Source organism: Chamaea fasciata, unplaced genomic scaffold (genome assembly GCF_029207755.1).
Source record: "Chamaea fasciata isolate MVZ Bird 193981 ecotype frontalis unplaced genomic scaffold, bChaFas1.0.hap1 SCAF_1, whole genome shotgun sequence".
NCBI lineage: Eukaryota > Metazoa > Chordata > Aves > Passeriformes > Sylviidae > Chamaea > Chamaea fasciata.
Genome location: NW_027094086.1, coordinates 49,777,605 through 49,800,364, shown reverse-complemented (window position 1 = coordinate 49,800,364; position 22,760 = coordinate 49,777,605). Strand labels below are relative to the sequence as shown.

The window sequence follows — 22,760 nt, the reverse complement described above, 5'->3', positions numbered from 1 at the left end:
AGAGGGAGTGGATGATTCCTTATTCATAAATGAGATGTTAGACTGACAGTGGCTGGAATGAATGTCAGCACTACGTCACTATGTCTGTTGTCCCCTTTCTCTCTTTTTTTTAAAGTAAGTTATTCCTTAATACTCTTATAAACCTCAGGACTTAGAAGTGTCCCTTCTCCATTAAATGAGGCAAGACTTGCATGAAGAACAGCACAACTAGAGTCACTGTCCCTTCACTCTGTGAACGAATGTCCTATCAACTATTTCTATATTTCCACCTCCCCACTGCTTATTTTATTTCCTTCTATTATGAGTTTCATACTTTGAAAATAAAGGTAGCAGCTACTTCTGCTTTCATTTATTATAACCCTGGTCCTTACACATCCTTCTGCTAGAATTTCATCAGTGGTCATTTAATGTTTTTTTTCATTAGTGCAATTACTAACATCATTCTTATGAGTCTTTCACAGTTCTTTCATTACACAGCTTCTTGTCCTGACTAAAGCCAGCCTGTTGTTAGCACTCCTGTATCCCTCTCAGTGCATCCTTTCTCACTGGGGCGGCGTGCAGCTTGTGTTGGAAACGGCTCTGCCTTCCTTCGCTTTTGGTGCTCCATTGCTGCCACCATACACGTGGTGGGTGGCTGCACTCAGTCACGCTCCAAGCTATCTTTGGAGTGATTTCCTCAGCAACTGGGTTTGCTCCCTGCTCCATTTCTCCAGACAGAAGTTGCTGCAGTGGCTGACGACCAAAGCCCGGCAGCTGAGGTGCCTTTGTCACTGGCCAGCGGTCAGGTGGTCCTTGCACACTGATCCCTGTGCAAACACACGTGAGCACTGAGGAGGCTTTATCCTATCAGCTCTAATTGTTCCTTCTCCAGAGAAGCTAATGAGATTCATTGTATCTCTGTGATGACTGCGGTATCCATCTGAGTGCTTTGCCTCTGGCAGAATATGGACAAGCCCATATTTTCTACTGAAATTGCCTGTTATGACAATATTTCTTCTCCTGTTCTCAGAATCAGTATGTCCATATAATGGTAGTTTGTTATTTAATGTAACTAGTTCCCCTAAGGGCAACAGCCCAAAGAATAATAAAATAATCCATTTGAAGTTCATACAAACAGTGAAACACCTGAACAGCTGTCTCTAAAAACAGGGCTGTAGTTTGATGCTGATGTTGTAGAGATTTTTCTTCTTTTGAATATGTTCCCAGATTATGTATTTCATTGTATGTAAGTCCTTTAAACCAGGTACAAAATAAATAGTAAATAACACATAGAGGCAGGTTCTTTATTTTTAAGGAGTATTTTTAAAGAAGAGGATGAAATAACACTGACATGTAAAGTAAAAGTCAAAACTCGGATTTTAAGTTTTTTTGAGATTTATTTGCAAGCCTCTTTTACAACATTTTCAGCTATCAATATTTTTATAAAATCGAAACCCTTCTCATAATATTTATATTTCTAGAGATGAAAAGTAAAATTAATCTCATTTAGTAGCCAGGCACAGGTAAAAGTTTACTTCTGAGTTGAATCCTACAGTGTGTATTGTGCTATCCTATATTTCACAGTTACTCCCTCAATGCTTCTATGATGGGCAGCACTGAATGGGAAGGTTAGGTGTGATCCACGTTAGATCTGAGATGAATGTAAATCTCTTGCCCTTCTCCCAGGACTACCCACTGGCCCCAGTAAAGGCCTGAGATATCCATTGGGATGGCATCATGCACCACGGGGAGGTATACACTATTCATGAAATCAACACTAGTTTTTCTCCCCAAGGGATGAGACTTAATAGAAATAAGACACGTACAAATGTGTCTTATTGACTGTTTCTCTGAGAGTCCTTGGGAATACTATGCAATTGGGATCTGGGTCCTCAGTGCTGGATTCTGCAGTGGGTTGTTTACAAGTCTCAAGTGTAGCATTTAAAATCTGTTCTGTCAAGGTTGTTTTCTCCCCGGGACAAAGTTGATAAGAGGTTTTAAATGTCTTCCTCCTACCCAACACAATGGGATGATAACTTCTGCCATGAATTAATCAAGCTGCTTGTTAAAAAAACATTATCTTGCCACTCTTCCTCCAAGTCCTTTTGAATTCAGACAAATTTAACTGCTTTCTCTTCCATAAAAATGATACTCTAAGGTTAATTATAGTTCAGGAGCACTCTAAGGTATGATTTTGCTGCGTGTTGTTTCTCAGGTTGAAAAAGAGCCTGAGGGGTGCACCTGGAACGAGAGCCTGGCTTGAATTGTTCCCCTAGGGAAGGGGCGGATCAGTTGAGCAATTAAAATGAAGGACTGAAATTGCAAGGCTCTCAGGTGTCATGCCCCTTTCTCTGCCAGAAGGAAGCAGGGTGGTGGGAGAGTGTGGCCCCCACATCAGCGTGCTGTGCCTCCCTTGCAGGAGGCTGTGCCCTCAGGAGCAGGGTCTGGGGACATCCCACTGTTGCTGTTCCCTGCCTGGCCTCTTTCCAGGCACAGCTTCCCATGTGCCTCCAGCTCTGGGCAAAAAGGGATGATGGCACTCACCTCTTGTACGTTGGCTTGTCACGAGGATTGGTTCATTACAGTTAGTGCAACAATTCCAGAGCCTTCTAAACAGGGTCTAGAGATGGTGTACAGTCAGTTTTAGTCATTGTCCCCTTGTTCTTGGTTCCTGTTTTGTGCTCCTGTAGAGAGGCTGGTGCCAGCATTTCCTAGTACTCACTGAGATGTCTGGGAAGAGCCCCACCATGCTGCCTGAGCAGTGAGGCACAGCAGTGGGGAGTAGTTAAATCATCCTCATGCTTCCCTGCCAGAGGAAGAACTGCAGAGGCTGGCAAAGCCCCACCAAGGAATAAAAGGGTCAGTTCTTGTAGTTCCTCCTCAGCCGTGCTTCCCTTCTCTCCTTCCACCTGCTGCGCATCTTTGCTCTCTCTGTGCCATGTGAAATCCCAGAGGGGGAGCAAGCTACTCCCAGCAGTAACACCAAGTAATGTTGCATTTTGCGGTGTCTGTTGAAATTCATAGGTCTGATCTTTCCCTAACTTGACAGACCTTCAATCTCTTACCACCATGCAGCCCACATCCACTGCTAACATATGTCCTAGAGGTGATTCAGATACTCTCACAGGGGGCATGCTGCCCTTCAGCTGGCTGTATATCTCCTCCTCCCTCCATGACCTGCCCACATACACTAACACACAGCTTCCCACTCACTTCTCTATAAATTTTCTTTGTATTTGTTACTCTTCGCACTATAGCAGAAGGGAATCTTAAAATGCCTTTTTTCTTTTTTTTTTTTTCCCCTATAGGGAAGGCCTTTAGAGCTAGGAAAAGATATTTTAGTACTTTCCAAAGCCTGAGCTACCATGGTGTGTGCTGCAAGAGAAGCAAGTGCACCCCACATTGAAAATCACAGTCTGCTTGAGTGGAGGGGGTTCCCACTGTATGCTCTGTGTGTGACTATTCCTGGAAAACCCGTGAATTTTCTATGAAAAGCCATTTGGAAGGCTGTGGGAAAGATTTTTTTTCTCTGACATATTGTCTCCTGAGTTCTCTTCCTTGAAGAGGGTAGACAGCAGCACCAGTGGTTCTACACTGATGACAGGCTAATTATCTAACAAGAGCCAGGTACAGTAAAACCCGCAAGGGCTAGGGGAGGAGAAGTTTTCTACTTACATCCCAAACTCTTAGTGCACTCAAAACTAGATTATCCATGAGCTTTCCACAGTCTTTTTATGAAAAAGTTTTTTTCTGCTTAGTTTAAGCTTGACTTTTTCCTGCTTGGAAAGACAGAACTTGGCCTCCTAACATAGCAGAATTTGTCTAAGCTGAGGAAAAAAATGTGACTCAGACTTTTCCATTGACAGACCTCTAGCACAGCTCTAAGATTTGACCTGGTAAACATCTAGCAATTACCTATCTCATTAACTGCTTGCTTTTCTTCAGATAGAGAACAACTTTTTAATTTTTACTTAGCATTTTCCTTTTACTGAATATCTTCTTATCAGTGAATAGTGAATAGCTCTACACACAAAACCCTGCTTCACATATCCAAATTGCTTCCTTCCTGCTACAAATGGGTGTTTAGCATAGTAATCTGGAGTGAAAGGCACAAGATTAGCAATGCAGCCACTGAGAGTTTGTTTTTGTGTTGGGCTTTTCTTTGGTTTCTACTTTCAAATAGCTTTATTCCTAAAGAATATGGAAGTTTCATTTTTAGCAAGTTGCTGGTTTCTGTACAGAAGGACAATACCTTTTTCAACCCCAGTACTGACCTGCCCTTTCTAGTCACCAAGAAAAATACTTTGAATCACAAAAGGCACATAAAAAAGCTTTCAATCCTACAATTTTTGTAAATGATATGCTGAATGCTATGAAATTAAATTGCCCTATGGATCCTAATTAATTGAAAATCAGGTCCGCAATTTTTCTGGGCTATAAAATTCAGAATATATTCCTAAGGAGACACGCAGATTCTCTTTTTATATGTTTTCTGTTTCTTGAGCCCTTGAACTTTGTGTTTATGTGCTTCCTTCACCAGCTGTGAAAGCTCGATATTTCTTTCCTTTAACTGGAAAGGTTTTGCAAGCCTCATGAGATGAGCTTTAAGAAAAACATAATGAATTGTGGAAGCATAATAAATAGCAGTCATTGGCAGCACTAGATCATTCCTCCCTCTAGTGGCTGGCTGGCTCCAGTGACAGTGAAGTGAAGCTCGCTATTAACCCCTCGAGAAATTATTCCCTTAGTTTAGCTACTGTGAACTTGTTTTTTCAGGCTAGCATCCTCCAGCTCCCTGCCTGCTGGGTAATCCATGGTGCCTCTGTGTACACATCCGTGACTGTGTTATGTGACCAGACTTTACGTTTTTCAAGGTCACCTTTACAGCGTTGTCAAGCTCTTCCAATCCCTTCTGTACATGTTATTAGATGATTCCCAGTAGCAGTCAGGTAAAGAAGGTTGACCCAGTTCCATTGCATTTCTGTGGTCCAACACAGTGATTTATCACCGCTGGTCTCTGATGTGTACTAAATTGAAAAAGTGATGAATTTGAAGCAGCTTAGCTGGTGTAGTCATGGTGCAACACTGTGTTTAGACAGTGAGCAGGAAATCAGTGCTTCTTCCATCTCCTTGGATGTGTCAGTGAGTGCCCATACAACAGCAGGCAGCTCAAGTGTGTTCATGTCATTAACAACTGGCCCATCCCTTCCTGGATAGTTCCAGAAAATGTAAAGCTGCTGCAGAGTTGAAATGCTTAACCTAATTCTGCTTAGCTTCAACCGTCATATATATTTAGTTGGAGGGACAGAATTCAATGGGTTGACAAAATGGTCCTTACTGACACATCACCAGAGAAATCAGAGTCCCAGGACACTGAGCAGCCCTTTGAAGGTGGCATCCCACCTGCACACAAAGACATACTGGTGTTTGAACACCATCACACAGGTCTCTGCCCTGGTGATCCTGACAATAAGAAATGGTTTCATGTTATCATAATGTTGTTGTTTTCCTAGTCAAGGTGACAGAGCAGTAAAAATACCTGCTGTATGTACAACAGCCATTTAAGTAAGAGGTCATCTGAGGAAGAGGGTACTTACTTATATAACAAAATTAAATTACGTAAGTTCAGGGCAAAATTCTGTCCCTCCTCTAAAGAGTTGTGAGGCTTTAGAAAGTAATACAGGTTTCATTAAAATTTACTTAAAAATGACGTTTTAGGCAATAAACTTTTCAATAGGTTACTGAAGCTTTATTAGGCTGGAGAGTTTTTCAAGCATTCTGTCATACCTCGGCAAAACTATTGACTTGAGATGATGTCATATCCAGAGCAATCACCATCTATAGTCAATAATGGTTTTACTCAGAAAAGCATACTTCTTCTCAAGTACCTTTTGGCCAGCACTCCAAACATTCTTTAGTCTTGATTAACCAGGTATTCTGCTTTATATACAATGTCAGTCTCTGGGACTGAAGATTACTATTTCAGTTGTTCTGTGACCTTAGCTTCCAGTAATACAACAAAAATTTGGTGCTGCTATTCATTTCCATCAAAGAAGCTCAGTTATGTTTGCTGACTTTAGTTCAGCATCACAAAGCCACCTACAGCCACAGAGGGACTGTAGGGAAGTATTAACAGACCTGTTTTCTGAGACTGAGGGTTTATTTGCCTTCTCCTCCAGGTCACACAACACATTTCATTCCACACTGAAATCTGAACTCATGAACCACTGTCAACTGCCTATAGTTTTAAATGTCAGTAGATGATATTTATCCAGAAAAATTTAAGAGGGGTTTTTGGGGACTGTTTTTTTCTGTTATAGTATTTTAATCAAAAGCATAGATACCCAAGTATTTTCATCTGAGCAGGACCAAAGGCCATCTTCAGCTTCACCCTGTATCCTTCACCATAATATACCATGTGTATTATGTTCTTAAAAGAAGAGGGGTTGTTTTCTTAACTGGTTCACCAAGTGTTTGTTTGTTTTGTGGTTTAGATGGGATAGAGAACACACTATAAATGGGTTAGGAACTAGTTTTATCCCCTTCAATGCAAACACAGACATTTGGGCTTTTTTAATCTTTTTTTTTCTTTTTTTTTTCTTTTTTATTTTTCATTGGAAAAGAGAAGTGTGCCAATTCAGTAAACCATGTATTTTAATTCCAAGTATGGAAATTAAATTCAAACAAATACATTAGAATGTCTACTGTTACAGGTCAAGAAACCACCTGACTTCCTCAGGAGTTAAAGCTTTCTTCATTTAAAATAAGCTGCAAAACCCTTTTGAAGTTCCACAACCCTGAAGGGCATTCACTCTTTGGAAATATTTTTTACCTTCTCATTGCCTCCATCAAGCCTCCATTGTACTTGAGACTGACAGAGTGATGAATGACATGACAACTGGTTGTCTGTTCCTTTACTAACATACCCAAATAAATGTTTCAGGGTATTTCTGGTTCAGGGGATTAAAAAATGCCTACTTTAAAGAATTCCAAAAAAATAGATCCCTTTCAGGATTTTGCATTATTATGCAGATTTCCTAAGACATTTATTTCTTTGGTTCTCTCATGCTCAAAAATAAAATTATTTCTACTTTATCAGGATTTATTCTGTACAAGTTTGGTCCAACAACAGCCTATAACACAGAAAGCATTTGGAGTTTTTTATAAGGAGGCAAAAAAATCTAAAAACGTGTGTTAAGCATAATGTCACATTTTTTCAACAAACTTCTGTTTATCAGAAGGTTTTCATAATGGATATCGACTTCAGACTTCCACCTTGAGATATTTAGTGCTTTGGCCCTATTTGTAAGAGCATTGCCAACACAACTTGCCCAGACCACTATATATATGTACCTGAAATAACAGGTTATCACCTCATGTTGTATCTCAGTACAGCAAACAAGTCCTTTTGTAATTATTGCAGAACAAAACTGGAAATACTTTGTAATGGAAAATGAGCATGTTAAAATATACGTGGATAGCTGGGGGTTTGGCATTAGCTGGGTTTGTTTTGAGGAATTTCTCTTGATGTAAAAGCAGCTGAAAAGAAAGTGAGAACTTTTCTTTTTCCTCTGAGGAATAACTGTGGTAAAGTTACATGGAGAGAAATTCTTCCTGCTCCTGGGGTATTGCTTTTGCTTTGTAAGATCAGCAAGAAAAGGGAAAATTCCCCAAAGCAGCAGACTGCTGCCCAGATTATCAGTAAAGAATTTTCCAGAAACTCTACTGCATACCATCATTTTTTATATTACTTGCAATCCAGACATTACTTTAAATAAAAATCTAGATTAAAAGTTACTATTTCTAGCTTCTTTGGCATGACAGGAGAAATTGCAGGGTTTTATCTTAGCCAGTTTCCCCAAAACTCTTTGCTTTTTTTATCAGGAAAAGACAGCTGGAAGTCATATCTGAGCTCCAACCTGTACTTATCCAGACACACCTCGAGAAAATGGCTGTTGAGTTATCCAGGAGCGCATTGCTCTGTCTTTTCACACCCCCAACCTCTGTGCCTCAGGAGTAGCTGGATCCTATTTCAAGTCACCATCTTCCAGGTGTCTGCAGGGAAACAAAATGTACTAAGTGAGAAGTACTTGCTTATAAAAGAAGAAAAAGCAAGCTTCTCTTCAGGCATTTTGAACTGCCTGGTGTTCTTCAAACACAAACTAGCTGATATAGAGAATACTGAAGTAGCCACTTAGTAAGAGGGCATACATGAGCTTTCAAAATGACCCCATCAAGAGAGAGGAAGAGAGAAAATCCATCCACCATCATATATGACACTCCAGGTCAACAATTTGCAAGTGTTATCAAGAAATAATGTGTGCCCACAAGCGGTGAAATACTCACAGCACTTGTTAGATAGCATGCTTTGCCTTGTGTTCAATCTTGCTGCCTCAAATTTTCGTTTGGACACAGGGCTGTTACTCAGAGAAGTAAGAAGGTGAGCTCAGCCCCTTAGCTTAGTTGGATTTGGGATTTTTTCCCTTCACCCTGGTAGAGTTACTAGCCTACCCTCCTCATTGCTTTAAAATGTGCTTGTTTTTCAGTTTCTCCAGTGGCTTGTCTTGTGTTGCACATCTGTACAAATGGTGTTGAATCTGCTGCTTTTGCTTTTTTTTTTTTTCCTTTACTAGGTAACCAAAAGTTTTGAAATGACAGAATACTGAATAAGAAGTGAAAATTTGCTGCATATGTCAAACACAGTTTTTTGGAAAATGCAGGTGGCTGTTTATGTATGTGAAGGTTTTAGAATAATGTTGTTGACTTGCAAAACTAAGATATTTCCCTAATCTCACTGGGAACTGTTTATGCAGATCTAATCTGGATGTTTGGCAATGTCTTTCTGAAGGAGGTGACTCAAATGCAGATAGTGACAGGGCTTGCAAGCACATGGCCGTGCGGTGTGTGGGTGATCATTGCCTGGTTACATAGTCCAGGAGGACCTGTGGAATTGAAGACAGTGAAAGATCAAATGCATTGCAAATTTTCAGAAAAAAAAATTGCTCGTTAAATAAATACTGCTGTGACATTCACCAGAGCAAATACTTTCTTTGTATTTAGCTGGAAAACATTATTTGTAGATAAATACTGCCCAATATTGTAACTTGGAGTAGCACGGGAGGGCCTTTCAGTTATGGGAAGTCTGCCCAGAAGATGCCTTTTAGTGAGCTGGAGTTCCATCCTCCCACTCCCAGGAGCAAGCCAGAGCTCCTGCATAAATCGTGGTGCTAAGCAGGCAGAGCTGGTTTTGCTGCCAGCTCAGCACACAGCCAGGTGACATTCCTGAAAAGTAACTGCTTTCCTCTTGTGGTTTGGCAGAGAGCTGTAACTCTTTGGTGTTCCAGCCGGCAGAATTAATCAAACTTTTAACATATGAATGGGGGAGACCTGAAAATTTAACTAAGCAGGTGAGGTCTGAGCTTGTGGAGACTGTGCTTTTACAAGGACTGCAAGAGGGAATATCTTCTTGATATTCTTTAGGCCTTCCAGTACCTAAAGGGAGTCTACAAGAAAGCTGCAGAGGAACTTTTTACCAGGGCATGTAGTGATAGGACAAGGGGGAAATGCTTGAATTCCTAAAATAAGAATCTGAGCAGACTGCAGATGACTTTTGAGTCTCACTAGTGAGGAGAGGTGCCACTGAAGTAACCAAGAATGGAAAATGACATGGAATCAGGTGGATAAGCCTGGACTTGATGAGGAGAGCTGAAGGAGTGGCTTCTGCAGGAAGGAGAATATAACTTTTATGCTGGCAAAGAGTTCATCAAAACAGTGGAGGGCTTCATTCTCAGCCCAGCCAGGTCCAAAGGGCTCTAGGTAAGGCTGTGAGGGTGGCTGACCTGCTCAGGCCCTCAGGCAGTCCACATTCTCAGTCCATTATATCTCATGCAAGGCAAGATCTTTTCCAGCTTGGGTAAATATATTTCTCTGTGCTGAGCAGCACTGGTTCCTGGGATCATTAGCGCCCACTCAGAAGGCAGTTGTGCTGGAAAAGGCAAGAGCCTTTGTCACGCATTTGGTCTAGGCTCAGACAAATTGCCTACAGCAAGGACCTCCAAAAACCCCTTTAAACATGTACCCAGTAAGATTGGCAGTAGGGGCACATTAAGGTCTGCAAATTTCCTCAAAGGGTCTTCTGAGAGGAGAAATACTATTCTCAAGCTGGATGCTCTCGACAATGTTACATCTTACTCTGCTTCTTGTGACAAGACAGGGTGGATTTGGCTTCTAGTGTAAACAAAAAATAGTTTTACACAGAAGCAGCTTAGCCTGGCATCACTGGGTTGAGCTGGTTCATCTGGGTAGAACTGTTTCTACCTTTCAGAATCTCTTTTCACTCTCCGGGGTGGAAGAGAAAAGTGCTCACAACTATTCCCACGCACACACACGCACATGGCAATCAGAACCAGCATGTAGACCAGATTTCTGATTAAAGAGAACTGTATAATGTCTGTCTGCATCATCTTCCATCTGCTTTTCTTGCCAACTCAATTGCATATGTGCCACTTTTGTGCTGTGCTCTATTCTTTCACCATGTCTAGAAAGCAAGGAGAAAATACAGTATGTCAAAGTCAAGGGGAATGTTCTTTAAATACATTAGCCTGTGGAATTTTTTGGTTGCACAAAGCACCTAAGAGTATCTTTGAGATAAAAGGGAAGTTTGTTTTAAAGTATACATGAATTTTTATTCAGTATTCATCTTTGTTTGCTAATATTTTAATAACTAAAGATTGCTCATGAAATAAATTCATACAACTTCAATACCTCCACATCCGAAAAAGAGGAAGAAAATCCCCAAAGCCTCTGTGTCCTTTGAGAGGAAAGCAGGATTGTAACAAAATCAAAGAATGGTTCCATGGTTGATTCTAAAGCTGGCAGTAGTCAGACGTGGAGGGTTTTAAAAGGGACTGGGCTTTTAGAAACATTTTTTACCATAAAACATTGATCCAATTCCTGCTGCCGTCAAACAAACAAACAGAAACTCTGGCAGGACACCATGTGCTCACTCAAAAACTGCACAACAGCTGGAGATAGAGATGCATAACACCAAATTGTGGGGACTTTTGGATTGGGGTTTTTTCTTTTTTAAGTGCTTTCTTCTATTTCCCAAAAGAATCTGAAAAATCAGACAGACACAAATACACCATTCTGCAATTTCCACCTCTTCTCAGCATGGGAAAAACTCTGTGTCACAGGCATGTCCCTGCAGTTTTGTGGTATGCATTGGCTGCTCCATGCAGCAAGGACAATTTCTGGTCAGGCAGTAGAAGAAAAAGGAAGAAATGCCATTTTTCTGTTGATGACATTGTTTTGCTCTTCAGCAAATAAGCTTTTTCAAAATTTTCTTTCTCATATTTGACCCTTTAGCAGGGTATGGACTTAAAGAGAGGTTTTATTGGGGTTTTTTGTTTGTTTGTATGTTTGGGGGGTTTTTTGTCGGTTTTTGTTTTGGGTTTTTTTTTTCCTTCAAGGCACAAAATCTCCATGTGGAGGTTCACTTGTTTATAAACAAGAACACAAAAGGAGATCTTCAAACCCAGAAAAACCTGGGGTGGGGAGGGCAAATGCTAAAAACTGTTTATGTGCTGTCCTTGTCTCCATCAATGACATGACAGCTCCCTGTCACTGCACCAAAAAGCAGCAGAACATAGGTGCCAACATAGAAAATTACCCCAGTCTGGTTGACCCATGTCATGACTAGGATCAGACAGATGCACATCAGTAAATTGTTCTCTGCATCTTCCTCTCTGGTGTCCTACAGTGTTCACCTTGTGTCAGGCTGCACTGGATTATTCTACCTTCCAGCAACACTAAAATGCAAATAAAATTAAGCAGAGAAATGTATATTGGATGTGCCCACCAGCCATGCCAGAGGTGGGACACACATTCAGCAGAGGATAATTTATCCCCATGGAACCAAACTGTCAGTTGTATGCAGCAAAATTGAGAACTGAGATACTTAACAGTAGTGGTGGCTTTGAGGTTTATTGTTTTCTTGGTTTCATGTTGCATGTGGTGATTTTTTGAGGTCTTCTTCTTTGTTTGAAGGCAAATTTTAACACGCTCCTCAGCTGGCTTACAGAATCATTCGGGACCTGTTTCTGGACTTCCACTTTACTCTGCTTTGTCATTTTCTTTTGGCAGAACACAGTACCCATCTGGCACAACACTGTACTTTGTGCTATGATTCTGACTGCTGAACATGCAGAAGACAATACAGTCTCAGGACTACATTTCATTATATTGTGTCTGGCCTAAAGGGGGAAAAAAAAAGCAGCCATCATAAGGCTTGGTTTTCCCTTTTTTCATTCAAAAATGAAATGTGATAAATGAAAGTGCTTTTTTAAAGAGCACGCATATGACAGAATGCATTGTGCATTCCTAAATTAAAAGGAAATATTTGAAACTAAAATTGCCTGCTTATGTAAATCCCTGTTGTCTGTCTTCTCTTTGTCATTTGAAAGACATTTTCAAGGCATAGGAACTCTTCCAAGAATATATTCAAAGTTATTTCACTGTTAATTGCTAACACTGCATTTTGAACCCTTTGATATAGAATCAGAGTGTTAAGGGGTTGGAAAGGACCTTAAAGATCATCCAGCCCCCTCCCTCACTGCCATGGGCAGGGGAGCCTCCCACTAGACTAGGTTTTTCAAGGCCTTATCCAAATTGGTTTCAAACACTGACAGGGTTGGGGCATCAACAACCTCCCTGGGCATCCTGTCCCAATGGCTAACCATCCTCACAGTAAAAAATTTCTTCTAAATATCTAACCTAATTTTTCACTTTTTCAGTTTGTAGCTTTTACTCCTTGTCCTTTCACTACAATTCCTGATGAAGGGTCCCTCTCCAGCTTCCCTGTAACCTCCAGAGAAAAGCAACTGAGTCTAGTTCCTCTCACAAATGCCTACACCAAAAAACTCCTTACTCTGCAAACAATCAAATAAATGAGGGACCAAAATGTGTTTTCATCTGAATTAATTAATGTAAATCATGTTAATATTGTGTAAGTACCAATACCTCTCTAACAGGGAGTTAAAACTATTCCTTACCATGCATGTTGCAACAGTGGTAGAGGGATTAGATGTGTGTGTTTTAAATATTTTCATCTCTCTATTTGAATGAAGAATAAAACAGGAGAACAGCCCTCAGTACGTTTGAAACATACAGAGCAGAAATCTCAGTGCAGTATGCAAAGATTTCCTTTATACACCTACATGATCTTCTGGTTCAGATGCTTCACTAGAACATGTTTTCTGATTACATTTACATTCTCCTGCCTCAGAGCTTCTCATGGAATTTGTGTAGTATTTTGGCCTCTTTGGGGGAGTACCTTGATCTTCTTTGAGACACAGTGTGGATCAGAGGCACTTGCCTTCCTCTACCCAGGGGAGTGTTTATTTATCTGCTGGGGCTCAGCAGATTCCATTTCCACCCACTTCAGCTCAGGGCTGGCCCCTTCTCTTGTCAATCCCCTTGGGAAGCCCACAACAGCAATCAGCAGAGCACCAGCAGCACAGAGCCCTCATCTCTTCCTGGTGCCTCTTGTGGTTTTTGGGAAGCACATCCAGTAGTGCTGTGCCTCCACCCTGTGTGGTACCAGTGTGATTCTCTTGTGGCTGTACTCCCATCCTCTGGGGTGAGGCCTGGGGCAAGGACAGCAGTGTGGGGAAAAAGCTTGATGCAGCCAGCCTGAGGACGTGCCACTTGTGAGTGCAGTGCAGGAATGATGGAGCGTGCTTGAGGAGCTGGTTTAAGAACCTAAATAATTCACATCCCACCTCTGCCAATTAATACATCCAGTGCAGTGAGTGCAGCCAAAAGACCATTTTGTATTGGCCAAAGAGCTGTCCCAAAGTCTCAGTCCCTGGCCTGTTGTACTTTGTGTGGAAATTACAATGGCACAAATAGAAATTTAGGTAATGCAGGATAAATACAAGACGGACTTGAACCCTCAAGGAAGAAAAAGGTCTTTTCATTTGCACATTACTGGTAATAGTAACTCCAAGAAAATTAATTCTACATTCAGATTTTGCACATCATACATAGTCAGATATATTCCTAAGTGGCATCTTATCAAAATTTCCAGTGGCATTTCAGCTGTTCATTAAACTTTTACTATAGGACATAGTGACGATTTATTACACAGCTATAAAAGCAGCAGTAATCATTATGAATGCAAGCCTTCAATGTTTCTTTCTCTATGTTTAAATCCTTTTTATTTTCCTTTTTTCCCCCCCATCACTACATCTAATCAAACAGAGATTGTAGCAATCAGTAAGCAAGGAGCCACCTCCTTCAACAGCAGCCAATTACCTCCTTTGGTTTATACAGGAGATAGGAGACATGCACAGATTAAGATAAGCAGCCCCCTGGATTCTGGATTCTGAATTTATGTCAAACTGGCCAGTTGCATAGTGAGGAACGAAAACAAAACAAAACAAAACAAAACAAAAAAAAAAAAAAAAAAAAAAAAAAGGCAGCTGTGCTGAGAACTCACATCTGAAATAAAAGGGAGACATCTACTTTTATGGGGAATTCCTTGGTTTCAAGCAGAGTTGGGAAAATAATATGCAACACTAATGCATGCAGAAAATTCATTTCTGTACTGTTTGTGGTGGCTTTCCATGACTCTTCCATGAGTATTTTACATGTTCTTTACTCTGGCTGCAACAGCAAAATCTTTGCGCTGTGGATACTTGCATCTTGTTCTATTGGTTCCACTCTTCAAAGGGCACATGCCTCAGCACTTGGAGATTTCTGTCTGGCAATATCTGTGCATCGAATCTTGTGATGTGCTGCAGCATTCTTGCAAGCTCAGCTAATCAGTGGGCACCAACAAGCCCCAGGTGACATATTTGATTAACTGGCAGCTAATCAAGCTTATTTGAATTTTGCATGTCACATACTGGCATCAAACTGTTCACATCATAATCATAATATACGTTTCGAACCAATCTAGGAAATGCATTTCAGATGATGCTGATCAGTTTGCAGATCTGCAGTGTGGTGAAGTAGCTCACATGCATCAGAAAAAATAAGTCTGCTGAATTATTCATTCTATTTTTTTTAATCCAATAACAGGCAATAAATTTTTTCAAAGAGTTACATGGTTAGTTACAAAAATGCTGTAAATAAAGGTAAGCATTACTAACATTTGACTTTCCACCACTTTTTCTGACTTTTTTTGAGTTGTTTGGAGCACTACTTATTCTGATGTCTAAAAACCTTCAGGTTTTGTCATGTGGAATCAAGTGATGTAAGGAGTCAAAGAGTATGGAAATGGCTGCTGTGTTGCACTGTATACACAGTGAAAATGGCAAAGGGTTTCTCTTCACCTTGTGACAGGAGTATCAAGTAATTAATATAAGTTTACATATTTTTCTTAGGCAGGCAATTAGCAGCCAGAGAATATGGTTTTGTAGAGACAGCCAAGATTTTATTACAGTATTAGACCATTCAGAAACAGACCCAGTTTCTGAACTCCTTAGGTGAGTGATTGCACAATGGAATCATCCTCCCAAAATGCATTGACAATTACCAGAATTGTGCATGACACTGGGAAATGGTTGATACTAATTACCATCATTAGATACTTGAATGCAAAATATCTGCAAATGCTTCAGGAATTAGACATAAAATGGATTCTCTTCTTTGAGGTCAGCTGTGCACGCATTTCTAAAGACTAGGAGACAAAGATTAAGCCTGTTAATTAGGTTACAGATTTTTCTTTCATATACCTGTAAAATCTCTGTGAGATTTACATTTTAAAATGGAAAATTTAGTTAATATTTTAATTAGTGTGCTTTGTGATACATGAAGAATATGTAAAAATCCTAAAATATATCGTAGAGTCACCCTTTTGATGCTTTATTCATTTATGAGTTCTTTCAAATGACATATTTATTTGTATTATTTGTATTTCATGCTAGTGTATTGCACACACTTTTTGTGACTGACATCTTTATAGGATGCCTCAGATTGTGAAGTCAGCACATACAGAGAATGAAACATCTCACAGGTGGAGAATTGTTTCTAGCTGACTCTTAGCAGATGTGGCAGGAATACAGTAGAAGTACAAATTCCCTGGGGAATGCCAGGGGGAGGGGTTGTTGTTTGGTTTTGATTACTTGTACATCTCACCTGTCACTTGTATTGAAAAACTAGGCAAAGTTATCACTTCAGAAATACAACAAATGACTTTTAAACTCCTAATTTGACATCATTGTGTAAAGCTACTTCCCTAGCGTATATTTTGTTAAGTCGCAGCTTAAGCCAGGTCTAAAATAAAACTCAAAGCATAAGAAACCTTATCAGGTGACCTTTGTGGCTGGATTGATTTCCCAGGTTGAGGCATACTGTGAATGCATTTTGCATGGTTTATATGATCTGCCTGCCCTATTGGCCTGTACACCCTTGAAAGCCCCATGAGAAATGGTCCTGTTTCATGAGTACATACACGAGAACATGTCAGAGTCACATCAGAAGCAGCATTTCGAGATGTTCAGCTGATAAATTTAGGATCATCCAGCTGATTGAACTATCAGACCTTTTTTTTCTTTACCTGCCTCCCCAGCTGATTTTAATGGTTGCTGCACTCATAGCTGTAAGGCCACAGGGCTTTCTCTGCTGCTCATCTCAATGGCTCCTCTTGCTCTTTTAAGATCAACTCGTGAAGTCATTTCAGTGTTGTCACTTCAAAAGTCCCATGTAGTGGAGGGGTTGCCAGAGCTGGATGCTGTCATTGTCAGTACAATGTAAAATTTTTCCATTCTGCTGTCACTAAAGAAAATGAAAGTGATTTTGCCATTATGCTTAGACACAGTTTACAAAAAATGAAAAGAAAATCCTTTCCATCCTTTTCTCTTCCTTCCTGGAAAGAAAAGGGTGGGGTAATCCACATAAAAGTAATGACATTGCCTTTATTTTATAAATATACAAGGGCTGTGTCATGACTTGATTCAAATCATGCTGTTCCAGTGAAAAACATCTGGTTATTCTCGCTCCTGGTGAGGCCATTTGGATTTGATGGAATAACTTTTTTCTTTCTTTTTCTTTTTCCCCCACCCAAAACTCCCAGGATATCCAGTGAACACTCGCCAAAGCTTCAGATCCGAAGCCACAGTTACCTGAGGGCAGTGAGCGAGGTCTCCATCAACAGGAGCCTGGACAGCCTGGACCCTGCAGGGCTGCTGACGTCCCCCAAGTTCCGCTCCCGCAACGAGAGCTACATGAGAGCCATGAGCACCATCAGCCAGGTGGGTGACCTGCACCTGGGGCAGCCTGGGGAGCAGGTGTCACGCTGGACACTGATTGCAGTAGGAGAAACTGGACTTTGCCTTAAGTGGTGCTCACTGTCACTAAACAGGGTTCTTAAGGATCTTGTGCTCAGTACCGCCAATCAAAAAATTTTGAATGCCTCAAAAAAAGGTTTGTATGCTGAGAGAGATCCTAAAGTAAAATTATGGTTTTAATAGTTTGTATTCCACAACTTCATTCGAGATTTTAGTTTCTTTATGCTATTTTATGCATTCTTTACCTTGCGCACCTCCAAAGTTTTCACCTAAATAGTACAAATATTACAGTATATGTATTAAGTGCAAGAATCTGTCTGTATTTTTGCCCTGAAATCCTTGAAGAGATCTTCATGCTCCTAAACAAGACGAAAAATGAAGTCCACTGTGACAGATTCAGTTTATGTGTTTTAATGGTATAAAATAGCCTGTCCTAGCATTCAGCATGCTTGTACAGTTGAGTTCATAGGGAACAGATCTGAAAGAAGTGCAAAAGTGCCAGCACACCACAGGGCAGAGGGCCAGTAGTTCATCTGCTACATCCTCTAGCTCCTTGGTATGATTTTTGGCTCATTAGCTTAAGTGGATCATTTGGGTAAATCACTTGGATGAAAGAATTTCCTTACGCTAGTCCAGAAGTGCAGCAGGCAGGATTTGTGGTGCCAGATACTGATTCCTTATGACTGGCATATCAAGTCATTGCAATGTCAAAAAAAGTGTGTGACATCAGTGACACCAGAACTTCAGCTGTGGCCATAACAAACACATGTGCCATTCAGTATGGAGCTGTAGTTTCCCTTTATGCAGTATACTATATTTAGACACTTCAGAGTATTCACCTGTGTATTTTGTAGTGAGGCACTTTGCATAGGGCATGGACTGATGCTCTAAAAGAAGGGTCAGGATGTATCTAGGAGAAAACAGCACAGACATTCAGGTCTCAGGGGCAACTACATGAATACGAGGTCGGGTTACTTGTTTAGCTGCAGACCTAACACACAAAGCTGTCAGCCAAGGAGTGGTTATCATTTGCCAAAGTGAACAAGTTTTCTTGTTTTAAAAATGCATTAATTCAGAGATATTTAAGGATTGGATTGCTTGAGGATTGGATATTCTCTGCCATAGTAAGATTATTCTTTCTGTTGTACTACCTACTACTCTTTCTATGCTTTTTAAAATAGTTTTCCTTTGGGAAAAAAATGCGGTTTACTCTCTGAGATTTTTCAGTTATGTGTAAAAAGACTCTGCAAAATATTTTCCTTGGTAACATTAATCGTGGAAGAGAATTTCTAGTGAGGTCTTTTTCTATCATCCTGACACAGGCTTATCTTCTCCTGCTAACTTGGCTTTGAACATGCTTGAAAACTAACAAAATCCTCAAGTGATGGTTTCCATCTGTATGTTTCCTACAGTGATAATTATTGTGCTTTAATGCCAAGCTCAGGGCTCAATTCTCAGTTTAGAAACATGAGCATCCATTACTAATTAAGCCAAGGTAAATGGTTTCCAGGTTTTTAAGACCTGCAGGAAGTTTTTGAATGTTCTTTGACCACCGTGAGCGCAAGTCTTTGTCACCACCTAGTGTCTGCTGCACAAAGGGTCTAAGGATTCCTTTGCATCTGCTCTCAGCCAGAAATTTTGTTCTACAGACATTTTTCCCCAGCAGCAAACTGGTTCCCTTATCAACCTCTTCTTCCCAACTGTTTGTTACCCTCTAGCTTTCCATCCACTCTGGCTCTTATCAGTGTGATTGCCTGTGGGTTGCACTGATAATGTATTGGGGTTCAGCTGACCCCATTTGGTTTTTTCCTCTCCCTACAATGAAAGAATGGTTTTTGTTTTACATGTAGTGATCACAATGACCAAACATTCAATCTCTGCTGTGGGCCCAGAGTGACAGGAGCTGCTATGAGGACTCCAGGCCTCCCACCAGTTTGAGCAGGAGCCAAGAGTCCAAAGCTGGCTGAATCTTTGCCATGCCTCCGTATCCCCTTTCTGTACATTGTTTCTTTTTCCCCTCAGAGTTGCTGCTATGGGATGTCCCATTTACCTTTGGTCATGGGCAGAGGGATCCTGTAACAGGTGTTGGCCACTGTGCCACATAGGCCATGTGCTACATGTTTCTAACTGTAGCTGGAGAGTGAGTGTTTGTGCCAGGCAGCGTGGCATATCCCTGTCAGGGATGCACTGACCCTGCCCGGTGTCTGTCCGCAGGTGAGTGAGATGGAGGTGAACGGCCAGTTCGAATCTGTCTGCGAGTCGGTGTTCAGCGAGCTGGAGTCGCAGGCGGTGGAAGCGCTGGATCTGCCGATGCCGGGCTGCTTCCGCATGAGGAGCCACAGCTACGTCAGAGCCATCGAGAAGGGCTGCTCCCAGGACGACGAGTGCATATCGCTGCGGTCCTCATCTCCCCCGCGTACAACCACCACGGTGAGGACCATCCAGAGCAGTACTGGTGAGTAACACAAAGGGAAAGCCAGAGGGGGGCAGAAAGGGAAGGTACATCCGAGTGCGTTTCCATCAGCTCAAGCTTTTCTCTGCCAGACACCGAGCCCTTAAGAGAGTCTGTGTTTCGCCAGGGAGCTGGACAGACTAATCAGCCTCAAACCACACACAGACAAAGACTGATGCAGTTGTGGTTCCTTCTGTATCCGAGCTAATTTATTCTGAGCTAAAAGCACATAAAAGGGTGACACCAAGGTCATGTCTCCTCTTGCTGTCTTCCCCAAAAGAGCAATCACAATTTGGCAAGGCTGAACAAGAAGGCTCTGGGTTGGCAGTTCTGCTGGCTGTGACCAGCGGAGAGGGTCCCTCTGATCAGATTTTCGACAAAGATGAAATGATTGTATAAGTTACTGGATGTGGTTTTTACTGGCTTGAAGACACTGCTCCAGCTCTCTCGGCCCCATCTAAGATGTGAGAATGAAGAAAGGAAGAAGCAATCTGCAGGTCAAAGCATGCATGTTCACATTTTGCTGTTACATTCTTTCTGCAGTTCAAACTATTCAAGCCTTGCTAGAGGGAGAGGTTTTGGTGTAAACATGAGACTTCAAACCTTCCTTTTAATGTTTGAGGTTGCTTTTCTTTTGGAAATAACCATGGTGAATTTCAGATTTTGTCACCAAAATAGTGCTTAAGGGGAGGAAAAACCAAGTAAAACCAAATTCCAAATCTGCCTCTCTCATTCAGGAAAGCAAGAGGCAGGAGCCATTACATATGTGTGCTCTTCCCTGTGGCAGGATGAGAGAGAGCCTCTTTCTTTTGACTTCTGTGCAACCATTCCACTGTTTTACACAAGCTTCATTCATATATTCATATACTGTTCATATACTAATCATGTTCTTGACTAATATTGACTATTAAATGTATTTCACTGTACCTGCTATCTCTTGCTGTATTTTTTCATTTCTGTTTTCTGTAAACTTCTGTCCTCTTGTGTGTTATCTCACAGGTGCAGTTGTTTATTCCTTGTAAGTCTTTTTTAAAGCCGCTTGTCAATTGTTTTATGTCATCAAAGAACACTTTAAATCCTTTTACCAAAAATGTTCAGCTGAATTAAAGATTTTTCTAAAAGTAGCAAGTTGGAAATATATTGGCAGTGCAACACAAACATCAAAGCATTTTTAACAAATGCTGCAGAGCAGTTCTCATCTAAATCACTAAAGAAATGGTATTTACATGACAGCATTTCTGCTATAGAAATAGCCCTTGTGAGCACACAGGGTTTGCACCAAACCACAAAGACAGGATTTGCATAAGGTGTGTGCTACTTCATTGTATGGTATTAGTTTGTGTCAAACATATTCTGAGGCAAAAGCTGAAGGGTGGGAGTTTTCAGGGATTTTTCAGTGTGCACTCATCTTTGTTAGATCAGCTTGGGTTGATCCCATAGAGGGTTTTCTGTTCTGTGAGAATGGCTTTGTTAACACTTTTCCTTTATAAAAATAACTGTGATCATTAATACAGAAGAGAATAACTATATTTTTTTTTATTATCTGTATGTAAGAGGTTGTTCCTATCACTTAGGAAAATGATGCCTGTGTCTGGGGATGATGGTGTCTAAATGGAGAAGGCTGGCTGTGTGTGCCAGCCAAAAACACTGGAAAACATGAAAGAGGAAAATCTGTGCTGTAAACTATCTCTTTTTTATGGTCCCTTTTTTGTAGTGCAACTGATCTCTTCTCTGGGTAGCTGGCTTTATTTAAAAAATCATATGAACAAAACTGTGATATTGAAAAACACAATCCAGTGAGTATATCTTGGGTTATTGCTTCTGTAGTCAGGCCTTTAAAAGCAGGGAGGAATGATTTGCAGTGCTCTCTTTGGACATACATAGAAGCATTTAAAGATTGCTCTAGATGCCTATTTTCTGCTGTGGGAATTTTACTGAGTTACCTTTTTTCATTCTCTAATTCTTGGGCTCCAAGGGCCCTTCCCTTCTACTGGTAACATTTCAGACAACTTGTCTCTTTCGGTACCTGACTTACATATCACTATCTGTTTAATGGGGATTAGAATTGAATTAATTCTATTTAAAAGCATCTGTGTTGACTACCTTGGTGTTGCCTGTGCCTGGCTCACAGAAGAGAAATATGAAAGGCAATGTTGATGGTTGCTATTAATATCTGCTTCAATAAAATGGGAAATAGCACAACAACTAGGCAGACATGAAGAAAGGAGAACAGTATCTCAGTTTTATCTCCACTGAAGTTGCGAATGCTTTTTTGGGGGACATGGGAGCAGTTATGATGTAAAAATGGTTTTAACATCCCCAAATGAGAGAACAGTCCTCCTGCCCCTAAAGCATCTCTGCCTGTTCAACCAAGAAAGATTCCTTTCATCAATACTAGCAATTCCCTCAAGAATATGGCTTTTAATTCACTAATACCAAAGCTGTGATCATACACTGATACTGAGAATCTCTTTGACAGCTGAAAGTCCAGGAAAATGCCAGCTTGATGGTGGAAAAGACAGGAGAGCTCTCGGTTTACTGGATTCAAAATTTTTCCTCTAGAGCAATGATCCGCAGCTTTCCAGGGCATCTGGATAACGCAAGAACTGTGGACAAAAATGTCACTTTGCCTATTAGCCTTTGCTGTTGTGGTGTCAGCCTCAGGTTTTCATTTCCTTTTGCCACATAGTGTGTGTGGTTTAGTTCTGCCATCAGGAATTGCACCTCTAGCTCAGTTCCTGAGGATGTGCCCACTCTAACTACAAATCTCTGCACTGGCTGTGGCACAGAGCTCAGCTAAGGGTGGCTGCCCACCTGGTGGCCTCTGCAGCCTGCACTGACCCTAGTGCTGCTGTGGGGACTCTGAGGGGTGCCTGCAGCTGGATGAAACTGAGCCCAGGTGTAAAAATGGAGGTGAAGGCACAAACCTGATGTCACCAAAGGGGTGAAATGTTACACTATGAGTGGGGAGGCAAATCCTAACTTCACCAAAATCTACAGCCAAAGTTCCTCCTAATGTCCAACCTAAACCTTCC

The 22,760-nt window shown here is 41.0% G+C and overlaps 1 protein-coding gene across 8 annotated transcripts in view; it reads left to right on the top strand.

The window, feature by feature from the left end:
- DLGAP1 (DLG associated protein 1) overlaps window positions 1-22,760 on the top strand; it is a 403,833-nt gene that overhangs the window by 292,131 nt on the left and 88,942 nt on the right. For all 8 annotated transcript variants that reach the window (XM_066183026.1, XM_066183018.1, XM_066182983.1 and 5 more), the window contains 2 exons: window positions 17,060-17,237; window positions 19,488-19,728. In XM_066183026.1, coding sequence (XP_066039123.1) covers window positions 17,060-17,237; window positions 19,488-19,728 — 419 coding nt within the window. The remainder of the gene's footprint in view (window positions 1-17,059; window positions 17,238-19,487; window positions 19,729-22,760) is intronic.